At 48.0% G+C, this 13,667-nt stretch overlaps 1 protein-coding gene across 9 annotated transcripts in view; it reads left to right on the top strand.

Moving 5' to 3' along the window:
- Positions 1-13,667, top strand: part of SIK3 (SIK family kinase 3) — a 110,024-nt gene that overhangs the window by 84,079 nt on the left and 12,278 nt on the right. For 5 of the 9 annotated variants that reach the window (XM_067309988.1, XM_067309985.1, XM_013958868.2 and 2 more), the window contains 10 exons: positions 1,842-1,960; positions 2,377-2,487; positions 2,654-2,797; positions 3,383-3,463; positions 3,572-3,681; positions 4,616-4,769; positions 5,284-5,439; positions 6,007-6,077; positions 9,841-9,984; positions 12,968-13,118. In XM_067309988.1, coding sequence (XP_067166089.1) covers positions 1,842-1,960; positions 2,377-2,487; positions 2,654-2,797; positions 3,383-3,463; positions 3,572-3,681; positions 4,616-4,769; positions 5,284-5,439; positions 6,007-6,077; positions 9,841-9,984; positions 12,968-13,118 — 1,241 coding nt within the window. The remainder of the gene's footprint in view (positions 1-1,841; positions 1,961-2,376; positions 2,488-2,653; positions 2,798-3,382; positions 3,464-3,571; positions 3,682-4,615; positions 4,770-5,283; positions 5,440-6,006; positions 6,078-9,840; positions 9,985-12,967; positions 13,119-13,667) is intronic. The other 4 variants (XM_067309990.1, XM_067309987.1, XM_067309984.1 and 1 more) reach the window with 3 other exon arrangements.

Raw genomic sequence — 13,667 nt, 5'->3', positions numbered from 1 at the left:
TGAGAACCAGGGCCTGGGATCGTGAGGCTACTTCCAGCTGTCTGTAGAAGGCCTCATCAACTTCCTCATCCTGATCAGGTGGCCTGTAGTAAACACCCACAACAGTGTCACCTCTATTAGCCTGCCCTTTGATCCTTACCCATAAGCTCTCGACTCGCTCTTCATCCACCCCTAGGCACAGCTCAATACATTCCAGTTGCTCTCTCACATAAAGAGCAACTCCACCACCTCGCTTTCCTGGCCTGTCTTTCCTAAAAAGCACGTAGCCATCCATGACAGCACTCCAGTCATGCGAGCTATCCCACCATGTCTCTGTAATGGCAATGAGATCATGGCCCTGCGACCGCACAGATATCTCTAGTTCTTCCTGTTTGTTCCCCAAGCTGCGTGCATTGGTGTACAGGCATTTCAGGGAGGTGATCGAGCATGCAGGTTTCCCAGGAGGGGTAAAAGAGGGTCCTCCATAGCCACATCCCATGCGCACTTCCCTGGCTGCATTCACCTGTTGGAGGCATCCTGACTTGAGCAGTCTTTTGCCAACTACCCTGGCACTATAACTCTCCCCTTCCCCCATCTTTCCTAGTTTAAAGCCCTCCTTACCAGGTTGGCCAACCTGTTGGCAAAGACCTGTGTGCCCCGCCTCGTGAGGTGGATCCCATCTCTCGCCATCAGTTGTCGATCTTCAAACAGGGTCCCATGGTCATAGAAACCAAAACCCTGTTGCCAACACCAGCGGCGCAGCCAGTCGTTAACCTGGAAAGTCCGTCTCCTCCTCCTCTCATCCATCCCCCTCACTGGCAGGATTGAGGAGAAGATGACCTGGGCTCCCAGACCCTTGACCACCATCCCCAGAGCTCTGAAATCCTGCTTGATGGTCTCCAGTTTGCCCTTGGTGTCATTGGCGCCCACGTGGAAGAGCAGCAGTGGGTAATAGTCCGAAGCGTGGACAAGCCTTGGCAGTCTTTGCATGACATCTCTCACACGAGCCCCTGGCAGGCCACAAACCTCTCTAGACAAGAGGTCAGGTCTGCAGATAGATGCCTCCGTCCCCTGTAGCAGGGAGTCCCCCACAACAATCACCCGCCGCTTTTTCCGGGTGTTCCGGCAGGGCACAGGGTCTGTTGTCCCGGTTACTTCCCTGGCAGCCATGCCCATCTCCTCCTCATCCTGGAGGGCACTAAACCTGTTCTTCAGCTTCAGGTCTTCAGGAGGAGTAGGAGCCTTTCTCCTCCCACGAGCAGTGACCAGTTTCCAGCCTTCTTCTGTGATGTTATGATGTACCGTTTCACACGGCACAGAGCCCTCTGGCAACTCCACTGCTGCAGGGGGTTGGGACTCCTGGAGCTGTACAGTCTCCGAGAATACCCTGTCTATCTCTTGCTCTGCTTCTCGGATGCTGCGCAGCCTACCGACCTCCTCCCGTAACTCCCTTACCTGACGACACAACTCGTCAACAACTCGTCAACTTTTTATACTCCAGGAGCCAATATAGACTGGTGCTTAGCCAGAAGGCTGTGGGTGTTCAGTGACACTTGGAGTCTCATTAACTTTGAGCATAAATCTGGTTTAGGTTCTGTCTGGAAAGAGCTGTATTCCTTGTCCTTAATAGCTGCCTGCACATACCATTAGATGTCTGCAGCTGAGTTGTATGCCGAGGACTGAATGGGTGTGGATGTACAGAAGGAGAAGCAATATTCTGCTATGTATGAATGGCTTCCTACAGAGAAGTGTGTGTTGCTTTGAAAGAAAAAAGAGCTTTTGCCGTTGCAGGGCAAAGCTGCCTTTTGCAGAAGTCTTGTTCCTCACTGTGAATTACTCGGTCTCCTTGTGTTCCCATGCAGAATGTGAACATTTGATCCGCCACATGCTGGTGCTGGACCCTAGTAAGCGGCTCTCAATGGAACAGATCTGCAAACACAAGTGGATGAAGCTCGGGGAGTCTGATGCAGAGTTTGACAGGGTGAGCAGCAGAAGTGTGCTGGTGCGTGAATGGGGACCAGCCAGGGCATGGAGAGCTGCAAATGGACTCCAGGCACGTAGCCTGGATGTTCGTTCTGGCCGTTGGAGACTCCAGGATGTTTGTTCTGGCTGTTGGAGGTTTCTCATTACGAGTGCTGGGGTGCTGCCTCTCGGCTTTGTCTGTGGCCTGCTTGTCCTGCTCTCCATGTCTCCCTTGGACTCCTGTACATTCCTGTATCTTTTCCCCTTAGCACTGATAGCCCTAAGGTGCTGGATTTTGAATTGGTGTACCATCAGCCTTCAAAGCTTATGCCAGCTCGCAGCCTGAGCATGGTGAATTGGTTCTTTAGAGCGTTATGACTCATGGATGTGCCTTTGGGAATGTAAGCACTGAAGTATGTGTCTGTGCTCTTACAGCTGATAGCAGAGTGTCAGCACCTGAAGACTGAGAGGCAGATGGAGCCACTGAATGAAGATGTGTTGTTAGCGATGGTGGATATGGGGCTGGACAAGGAGCGCACAATTCAGGTAACACGCCACAGCTCGTAGTCACGTGCTGTCTCTTTCAGTTAGTGAACAAATGTCTGTGTCTGTCATTTCTCACCTCTGGTAACTGAGTAACTTCAGCACAGTATGGAGCTTATTTTATTGCTTGACAGAAGGATCTAACCACTTTTTCCTTTTCCCCTTTTAGTCATTAAGAGCTGATGCTTATGATCACTACAGTGCAATCTACAGCTTGCTCTGTGACCGTCTGAAGAGACACAAGAACCTGCGCATTGCAGCATCTCCAAGTATGCCACGGACAATGACCTTCCCCACCACAGCTAACCTCCAGGTAGATCCCTCTTGCATAATGTTCTTCCAGCCCTGGAAGGCTAGCCAGTCCCTTACCCACTAAACTTAGACTTGCTTGTGAGTGTCCTTATCCTTGTAGGAATGTCATAATGTTCATTGTATAAGAACTTCAGTTGTACTGAGGATGCCATAATCCTGAGATAAGGAACAGTCTGTTCATTGACTGTGGGTTTAGCTAATACCTTCAGAAAATCTGGTGTTAGTTAACTTAGTGACAGAGCAGGCAACATGAAGGTTAGTGGATGGGAACTAGAGTTTACAGAACAGGACTGTTGTATGATGCTCCTTCCTCAACTTGTACTGCTATCCAAGAAGAGTATTTGCTTAAAGAGAGGCCAGGTCCTAAGGGAAGCAGAAGAGATGCTGAAGCCATCTGAACAAAAGGGAGGAGGGGAAATGAGACAATCCTTTGAGAACTAAGAATAAAGACATCTTAACTGGCTCCAGGGTTCCTTTCCAGTTCCCAAACGAGTTAGGCCTATGTGCTGGTGTTAATCCAGCAGTGTTTGTAAAGGGGCTGTAAGAGATACTAACTTTGTGTCTTGATCTTGATCCCTCTGCTCAGCAGACAGAACAAGCAGGCAATACCTTGAGCATCAATGTGCCACAAGTCCAGCTCATCAACCCTGAAAATCAAATTGTAGAGGTGAGACGCTTCCCTTGATGACCCCTGCAAGTTCTTTTCCTGGGCTCGCAGTGAAGCCTTTTGGATCCTTGCATTGTATTTCAACTCCTCCAATATTTTCCCACCCAGACTGATGGAACGATGAACTTGGACAGTGACGAAGGGGAGGAGCCATCACCTGAAGCTCTTGTCCGTTACCTCTCAATGAGAAGGCACACGGTTGGAGTAGCTGATCCACGGTTAGTATTGGGCTCTTACTCCCTGACGGAAGTTTAAGGGAACTCTTCCTACTTGTAAGCCCTTTCTAGGTAGTCATTGGACAGTGAGCTTCTAGCTTTCTGTGATCTCCTAGGAACAGTGAGTGCTTCTGTTTTGAAGGTTGCGGGATGCTCCCAGAAAATGACTTCAGTCCTTCTGAGAGGTCAGAGGTTTATTCGTGATTAAATTGGCAGATGAGAGGCTAGTGCCTTAAGGGGACTTCCAGGCACTGCGGTATATAAGAGTTGATTTCTTTTGGACTGGCAATGCTCTCCAGTTTCTGAGCTGAGAAATATACTTTGTAGCATGCCCCTCAGTCCTAAGCCTCTGGTTCATTCTAGCTGGACCAGGTGACGATGAGTGTATCTGCATCATAGCTGAGAGACAACCTTTTGGTTTCCTGCTCTTCCTGTGAGTAGCTTGGAGTTATTCCTACAAACTGGATCTTTGCTGGATGGGGAAAGAAATTCAAGGTGTCTCTTTAGTGAAAGTGTCTTTTTAAATGCACAAGGCATGAAAAAATATCCTGGTGCCATTGCTTAGCTTGCTTAGCATTTCAGCTGAGGATGAGATTCCTTCCTTCTCTTCTTTCTGATTAGCTATATGTAAGCTATAGCTGTGCTGGCTGGTGAGCAAGCCAGTGTCCCACTTAAGCTGCACTGCTATCATGTCCTAGCTAAAGTCTTTGTGATGTTGAGTGTAATCAAGGTTAACGGAAAGGGCTAGCACTGGTAAATCTGAATTTGCGGAAAAAGAGGGACAAATGAGAACTGAAGAATGGCCTGGCTGCTCTCTGTGACCGTTTTCTGGAGCAGCAAGAAGCCTTTCTGTGAAGGGAAGCTGAGTGCACTGAGCCCGTGGGTGGTTCTCTTTGCATCATTGCTAAGTCACCTGTCTGTGAATGTGATTGCACAGGACGGAAGTCATGGAAGATCTGCAGAAACTCCTGCCTGGCTTCCCCCGTGTCACTCCTCAGGCTCCGTTCCTGCAGGTGACCCCGAATGTGAACTTCATGCACAGCGTGCTGCCGAGGCAAAACCTGCAGCCCACGGGACAGCTGGAGTACAAGGTACTGACCGATGCATGCGCTCCCTGCTGCAACCTGTGCCATGCAGGCACATGGGTGTGCATTTGTGCCTGCTCTCACTCTCGCGCGTGCTGTCACTTGCTCTCTCTGCCAACTCCTTGGATTCCATAAGCTTCAAGATTTACCCTCTTGCCCTCTCTGAGGCATGATTCTAGCTGATCACTTAAACAAGCAAAAAAAACCAAACAAAGAATGAAAGAACACTACAACATGAAATTCATTAAGAGGCTGGGGAGAGATAGGGCTGTGCTATCTGGCTTTGGAGCTGCAGGTGGCAGTGTACCTGGTAGCTAAAGCAGGGTGCTGGGAGATGAAGAGTTAAACGCTCCTTTTCCACTGACACTGCCTCTTTTTTCCCCACTTTTTCTCTGAGATGTTGGTGATATTCCCCTATCTCTCCTGAAGCCCAAAAAGCATGTTTTATTTCAGGGTAATGTCTGTGTTTGTGATCCTATGGTTCAGGTACTAGGGGAGCTTAACTGTATGTGCTTCCCAGGAGCAGTCCCTGCTGCAGCCCCCCACTCTGCAGCTGTTGAATGGCATGGGCCCTCTGGGGCGGAGGGCATCAGATGGTGGAGCTAACATCCAGTTACACGCACAGCAACTGCTGAAACGTCCCCGAGGTCCATCTCCACTTGTCACTATGACGCCAGTAAGTAGCAAAAGAAAAGAACAGAATTGGTGGTGTGCTTCTAAATATCTGCTCTTGGAGGCAGAGTAGTAGACTCAGTTTTGTAGTGCTTTGGAAGGACTGCAGGGCCTGTGCCTGCTTCCTTCCCCAGGACCCCCTCCCAGACTGGCAGTGTGCTATGTCCTCTCGTGGCAGAGTTTCTGTGGTCTCCTGTCCCTAGCCACTCACATAGTTCTCTTTGGAATTGACAAACTGTGAACTTCTTGTTATGATTACTTTTCTTCTCTTTTGCTGATCAAATAGAGAAAATTAAAGCATCTGTCTTGGGCTTTAATGCAGATTCTTTCATCCTTAATGTATATATGTCAGTGAATTTTCCTGGTGGTACTAAAGGAGGAAGAAATGTTGTACAGGCAGTTCTGTATGAAGCAAAGGTCAGAAGGGTTTCTTGGGTGAGTGGCCTTAGTGGTGCCGAGGAGCTGGTGTACGTCCTTGTGAAGGCCTGTTTGAGAAGGTCAGGTGTCTGCAGTGCGGATGGGATGGCGCTTGGCTGCCTTCTGGAACCCATGGCTTCTCTTTTCTCTACAGGCTGTCCCAGCTGTCACTCCTGTGGATGAGGAGAGCTCTGATGGAGAGCCAGATCAGGAAGCTGTGCAGAGGTAACCTCCAGTCTGTTAACATTTGCCCTTATTACCCTCAAAGAGGCTCACCCTGTGGTGATCCACAGTTGAATTAAAACAGGAGCAACCTCATCACAGGTGACAATGTTGATTACAGTGAAGGCTCAACATTTCTTTTGTTCTTGTGGGTGTTGATTACTGTAGGCAATTACTCCTCTGATACTGATAGGTGCTTATGAAGCTGGACTTGCCCTGAAGTTCTGTAAATCATTTGAGCACTAGGTTGTCCAGAAACTCTGAAACTGCTAAAATTCCTTTGCTTAGTGTGCACCAGCATGCAATCCAAACTAACCTGCAAAATGAGTGCTAAGTGATTCACCCCTCCCTGCTGAGTGATGGAGGTAGGAAGATCTCATCTGTGGCCTTGGGTGTAAATGCAGCTTTTGTATCAAGACATGCAGTAAACATCCAACTCTGATGCCGTAAACAAAGTGAGCTTGCTGGAAATATGGGTATCTCTAGGCTTGCAGGGTTCTAATTTTAGTAGCAGGCCTTAGAATAGCCTGCTCCAATAAGGGAAGGATTATTAGTTATCAGGCTGGACACTTCTGTTCTTTGTCTGCTTCAGATATATACTGGGAAGCAGGTAAAGTATGCTTGTACTTTCTCAATCCCTGAAAACACTAACAACATTGCTAACGTTTTCTTAGTAGCTTCTGTGTAGTTATTTCTCTGCTAACCAGCTGGTGCACTACATGTGGTGGGTATGATTATAGAGGACTCCTATTTCCTACCTCAAACTTGATGAGTTTTCTGGATTTTCCCCCCAGCTCTCACAGGCATCACCTTGAGTAAGGGAGCATCTCCTCAAGGATTACATTTGAGAGAAGGATTCAGTGAGGGATGGTTGGAAGGCAACTGCAGCTGGTCGAGCTGATATTCCCTTGGCTTTGTCAGCTCTTCTCATTTCAGTGTTTCAGAGCAAAGGGGGAATTTGAACAGTGGGTGTGTGCAGTGATGGATTGTGCAGAGGGTGTGCTGATGTTTCTATTGCCTACTTGAGCTTAGAAAAAAGTCAAAGCTGGTACATGAGAGAGAATTCACTTTCACTCCCATCTTAGAATTGACACAGCCCTTCAGCAGAACCCACCCCATGTTTTCTGTGTAGCCCAGTAGCCTCATACTCTAGTTTTTTGTCACCCACATCTTTGTGCTCACTCGCACAGTATTTTCCAGCTTCACAAGCTGCTGTTTATCTGATGAGCCACTATAATGAGAAGGTACATGCTCTTGACTTGCCCCAGCTGCAAGGCGGCATGATGAAAGAAATTAGGCTAAATCATAGTATTGAGCAGGTGAAGAGCATGCACCTCCAGACACTGAGCTGCAGGCTATGTTCAGTGACTGTTAAGCTGCTATTCCCTAACTGTGCACTGTCTGCCCTAGCAGGGCTCAGGAACACAGACTATACTGGCAGCTGTACATAGATGTGCTGCCTGCATGGGTATTAAAAGTTGTGATTTAAGGCCCATAATCTCTACTGGCAACACTTCAGACAGTAGACACAGTTACAGTCTTTCTGACTGTGCAAATCAGATAAATCTTTCTGATTCTTGGTAAGGAGGCCTGTGGGCATCTTACCTGGCCAGACTTTCATTTCTCCTATTTTAAAGCTTCACTTTTCCATTGAGTCTTTGAGGCTCAGCTGGAAAGATCTTGAAACCCATGTGCAGTATTTCACAGGGTGTAAGCCACCAAAATGGTTGAATGCTACTGAAATGTTCAGATCCTAATGAAAGACAAGCCTCTGTGGACTTGTAGGTCACTTAGCTGCTCTTGAAAGTGCTACCCTTAGTCCTCTCATACCATGTGTTCTCCTTCCACGAGATGGCCCAGCAAAAGCCCTGTTCAGGTAGTGTGTTAACTTGCTCTCCGCCCCTTATGTTGCAACATGCCACTAGTCATCAAAGGAGAAGGGTAAATAGTATTAACATAAGGGACAGATGCAAATATTTAGCTTCTCAAAACAGTGCTCTGAACACTCTCTATGCAGCCATCACTGAGCAATTTTTGCCCTGCTTAATTTGACCTTGAAAACAGTGCATATTCTTTTCTCTGCTCCAGGGAACAGTCTCATCTCCTTTGAGCTTTGGAAAACTTTCTTCCACACAACACTGTTATAGCTCATGATTTGATGGTTCCCTAGAGGTCTGAAATAAAATGATCTTAGCAAACCACAACTGTAAAGCTCTTTTGATTGAGACGGAGAAAGTTTCCCAATGGTTCTTAAACAGCTAATGGCACAGACTTTGGCAGGTTACCACAACGCTAAGTACTCTTCATTCTGTTAACTTGCTGCCTTCTGCTTAAGTGGCTTTAGCAGCTAGCAATGAAAGGCTGTTTTTGGAGGAGGCAACAACTTTATTAATTGCTGTTGTTCTCTGCAGCTTACAAGCTGCAGTTGCAGAGCCCTACAAAAAATTCGAAGGTGAGAATTCCCATTAGTATTCCTGGTTCTCACTGGCCAAGGGATCTTTTGTAACAGTGACCAGAGCTGCCTTTTTGCTGCTGGATTACAGGAGTGGAAATAGGCTAACTCAGTTCATAAATGGGCATTTATCCTACCTGTCCTTGAGTAGGTAAAGTGCTGGCCCCAATACTTGTCGCAGACCAAGGGGTCCTGGGTAGGTGCATCATTGGTTATCTTTTCTGGCCCTTCGTACTTGGATGGTCCAAGCATCACTGCAGCCAGTGTAACTAGAAATTCAAGGCGGCAACTAGAAGAACCGCACAGCCCTTGGTGACATCCTTGCCAAAGCAGAGGCTCTGCCCTGCGCACTACCCTGATCTTAGAGGGTTTGAAAAAAAGAATTGAAGCTTATTAGTACAAATGCAGGGGGAACTTCAATTTCAACTGCAAGCCTCACGCTCTGGAGTAAGTCAAGCCCAGCTTTAGTGCTGAGGGCTGTGGCTCCAGAGGAAGGGACTGTCTTGCTGCTTCATCTTCCCTTGCTGTTTTTGCCTGAGCATCGCTGGGCATTTTCAGACTCAGCTGTGAGAGCTGAGCAGGGACTAGATGGCGCACTCTGCCTGGTCTGGGCACCAGCCCTTCGTCCCTCAGGGCTGCTCTGCCGTTTGTCGTGCACCTAAGGCAGCAGGAGGCTCTACCCACCCTTGATCTCTGGTACGGTGTCTCGTACAGCCTTTCACAAGCTGACCTCTGCTCAAACGCCGGGCCCAGGGCATTACAGGTTAGGTCTGAAGTGCAAAGGCCAGCCTGCAAGGGTGAAGTTGAGCAGCAGCTCTGCTCTGAGCCAGTTCTCTGGCCAACTCTTGGTAAAATTATTCATGATTAGTCTCTTGGCTTCCTGCATACAGCAGACTTCCCCATGGCTCAGTGGGGCCTTGGGAGAGGGAGACAGATCTGCTTTAGTGAAAGGAATCCATGTTGAAAGCAGCTTTGTCACTTTGATGGTAGTCCCAAAGGAATGCACCAGTGTTCTCCTCAAGATGAAACATGGCTTTCCTGCTGGGAAAAGCAAATGGCTACTCTTTCTTCCTGAGGCTGGTGTTAGCACGCAAGCAGCTAAAACACCAGTTGTCCCCTAGGCACTGAAGACCCAGTGGTGTCTCAAGCATGGGCAGTCTGATGTGCTTTTCCCCAGGGGCTGCACAGCTCCCAGTTGTTTCTGAGCACTGCAGCAAGCATTCTTCCTTCACACTTACTCTGGATTATCTAACGCTCCCTGTTTTTGGAGTACTCCCATCAGTCTCTTATAAAATGTGCTCCTGCTTGTTGCAGATACTTGGCAAATAGGTCAAAAAGACACACTCTGGCAATGACCAACCCTACAGCTGAAATCCCTCCAGACTTGCAGAGGCAGCTAGGACAGCAGTCCTTCCGACCCCGGGCTTGGGCTCCACACCTGGTACCCGATCAGCACCGGTGAGTAATGGCACCGGCCGTTCGGGCAGCTTTGCGCCAGGAAACCTGCTCAGATGTCAGCTGGAATGGAGCACTGAGCACATCCCGCTTGGCAGGGAGGGGTGAGGAGGAGGAAAGAGTATAAAGAGCAGACCTACAGAGCAGAAGTTGTCCAACTGTGGTGGGGACACCGGATTTCTGGGCTGATGCCTGCAGATACAAGTGGTGCAGGGGCAAGAATCAGCTGGCTTTTCTCCTCCGGTCCTGTTTTTGTGGCTGGAGATGATTTGCCAGAATGCCTGCCATCACTGAAGGGTGGGGAACAAGCTATTTAGTTTAGAGGAAAGCTCTTTACTGTTGTATTGATAGGTGTTAACCTTGTAGTAAATAGCAGATTTCCTATAGAACATCTTGGAGTCAGGTACAGGGGAAAGACTGCACTAAGTCATCTATGCCAGAGCTTAAAAACCTCACTATTCTGCACCAGAGTTGTGTGTTTTGACTGCAAAGTCTCCTTGCAAAGCTCCTCGAGAGTCATTTTATTTCTCATCTGGACCCCTAATGGGAATGATGTGGGGGAAGCTGGGGTGGGAAGAAAAATCACAATGTCTGGGACTGAGGGAACTGCTGCAGATTCGACCGAAATGCACTCAAAGTGTGTGGGTGGGGGACTGCTGATTGAGAGAGGTGTTAATTTGACAGAGTCCCTGGCACAGCAGCAAACTGGAGACACTAATGCCACAGAGAGAGCTTAAAAACTGCACTCAAAACCTCTCAGTGCTGAGGGTGCAAACCAGCTGCCAACTGCAGAGTTTGCTGCCTTTTGGTCTCGATTGTTGGGAAAGCAGTTACCTACCAGGCTAGATCTGTGTTCGTGTTAAATCCTCCAGCCAGCTCATGCTGGCAAGCTTGACAAAGCGCTTTTTATTGTAGCCAGATACCTGCTGAGCTGAGCACTGATGTAATCAGCAGAGACAGGTGAACTCTGAGCAGACCGAGACAGTGTTAGTGCCACGCTGGAACTCTAGAAGAGTCAAGATAAGCACCTATATACCCTGAAGTTACTCCCTCATAGAGATGCTTGGGGGATGGGAAGAGCAGGAGGGGAAAGAGATTTCTAGAGTCACAGAAAAGCTTGATAGGAAGAGAAGTACAGCTTGAAAAATAACCAGAAAATGCTGTGTCCTACTTTAAGGATTGCTTCAAATAGAAAAGGTAAGCTGGATTACTCATGCATTACAGGAGTTGATTTTTTTTTTTTACAAGACTGTTAAAACACACTTACCCTGTAAATACTTTTGTGTCATCTCTGCCTCTTGGCTTTGGAGTCCTGTGACTGTTTTGTTGTATCATGCACAGGGTGGTATCTGCTCATTCCACGCTCCGTGTCGTAACATGCTGTGAGCCTGCCTCTTACCATTTGCCTGAGAAATCATGGAAACTGCACCTGACCATGGCCTAAACAAACTTCCCCCAATTATGTCCAAGACACAGGGCGCACAAACTACTAGCAGTCTTGTGTCATCACATAAATAGACCTTGGCTATTGAACAGCTCGTGGGTTTTACTCCAGCACTTAGCATATTTTAAGCCACCTTCTTATATATGACCCAGTTTTGGTTATGCTAACGTAGCAGAAACCAGAATGGAAGTGCGGTAGGCAGCATTGTTCTGTCTTGGCCAGGTGTGTTTGGGAACTGCAACATAATTTTTATCTGTAGCTTCTGCTCTCCATCAATACGACAGAAGATCAGATGGATCAGGATGATGGATGGGACAGTATCAAAAGGCAATAGCACAGCCCTGTCCTCAGAAGAAAGTTGCATGTAATCTATAGAAACTGAAGCACACTCTGGTAAGCCAGGCTAAGTGACAGTAACTGAAGCCAACACCTTGGAAATGTTCCAGCATCAGTCATGTTCTGATAAGGGAGAGCTTTTTCAGGAGAAATTGTTTTACTTCTTGGAACAGGCTTTGGTAAAGAGTTGTACTCAGAGTAGCTAAGGCACTAATTTGCCTGCAGTAGTGCAGCAGTATGCAGCTAGGTGGTGTTCTGGTGGGTTTAGTACCAGGATGGTAGAGGGATACTACAAAAACCTGCTCTCCATGACCTGCTCACAGAAGGCCACTGTTGCATCCCATACTCTAATATTGGTTGTTGGATTTATAGATTGAATCTGCACAGAAGCCATTAGAGCACAGAGAGAAACTTGATTCTGTTTGTGCTAAGGCACGTTTGTGTGCATAGGGAAAGTTAGCTTTGTTAGTAATAATACAGAATGCAGCCTTGAAGGCAGGGAAGGAGCCTGGTGCTTGACTGCCTTAATGAGGAGCCCCAACATTAGGGGAATCAGCTCTGGAAAAAAGCCGATAGATATTTTGGCTGTTAAACTGAAGGTACAACCTACGAGCTTCTGCTTTCCAAACACCAACTTCTGGAAAAGAATCTGGGCTTGGTAAGGGATCATTAGGGATCCAGCAGCAGCAATGTATGGTCTAAGCCAGCAGATTTTCTTATTCAGAGAGATCAGCACAGCCTGTCCTCTCATGTGCGCAGTCCCTCTCTAAATGGAGAGTGTGCCAGTGTTAGGAGAGGTGATTTCAGTCCAAGGGCTGTGAAGTGTAGTTGGGGCCTTTGTGAGCTTAGAAGGCTTAGGAAGTGACTAGTGAGTCTACATTTCTACAGTGCTGAAGGGTTTCTCTAGGCCTTTTCTATCAGAGGGATGGATGGGTTTGGATAGACAAGTCGTTGCCCATCTCTAATCTGGTTGTTGTTGAATCATCTCCAACCTTGAAACACATTTATCTGTCCAGGCACCAAGGATACTTGATAATCCTGTTTCCAGTTCACAGTGCTGATGGCACTTCATTTCTTGATCTGAAATGTGATTTATTCTGGATGAGTGGGCAGGTAGAACTTGGCACGGCTGGAGTAAATTAAATGTCTCTGTAGTGGAGTTTGTTTTTCAGCTGGCATCACTAACCCACTTCCCCATGTGTTCAGTTCTATTTACAAGGACTCAAATACCCTGCACCTCCCTACTGAACGCTTCTCCCCGGTTCGCCGCTTCTCTGATGGTGCTGCCAGCATCCAGGCTTTCAAAGCCCACCTGGAGAAGATGGGCAATAACAGTAGCATCAAACAGCTTCAGCAGGTAAAAGAGAGACATTGAAAGAGCCTCTGCAAGGGCTGTTTGTTGTCTCCAGTTTACTGCTTCAGGAAGCAAAGGGTGAAATCTTTGCCCCTAATGTGCCTCCTGGCTGTGGACATTCAGTGGCTTCCCAGCTGAGGAGCTGTTCCCTCCTGTATGTCTGTAGCAACTCTGCTGAATGTCCTGTGTAGCTCACTTGCACTCTGGGAACCCTGGGGGCTTCCACCTCCCTTTTCTGGGAACTTGGAGGACCACAGAAGTGTAAGTTACAAAAATCCCTACCAAGGAGGGGACGTGGAGCCTAAGCATTATAGTCCCCAGAGATGAAGTGAGGGAAGGGGCTCTCCTTCAGAATCCCCCTCTGGAGCTCCAGGGTCTGTTCTCAGCCTGCGCTGCTTGTGGTGGTGCCTGATCCACATACGAGCCCGTGCTGTGCTGTCACATGGGCTGCCTGGTCTGCTGGCACTGTCAGTGCGGCTGCCTATCTCCCATGTTTCCTGTGGCAGCAAAGTTCTCAGGCTGCTCCTGAACGTCCCAGGAAAGGGGCGTTTT

The sequence above is a fragment of the Apteryx mantelli genome, chromosome 23 (assembly GCF_036417845.1).
Source record: "Apteryx mantelli isolate bAptMan1 chromosome 23, bAptMan1.hap1, whole genome shotgun sequence".
NCBI lineage: Eukaryota > Metazoa > Chordata > Aves > Apterygiformes > Apterygidae > Apteryx > Apteryx mantelli.
The sequence above is the reverse complement of the archived record's forward strand: the minus strand, read 5'-3'. Positions and strand labels throughout refer to the sequence as shown.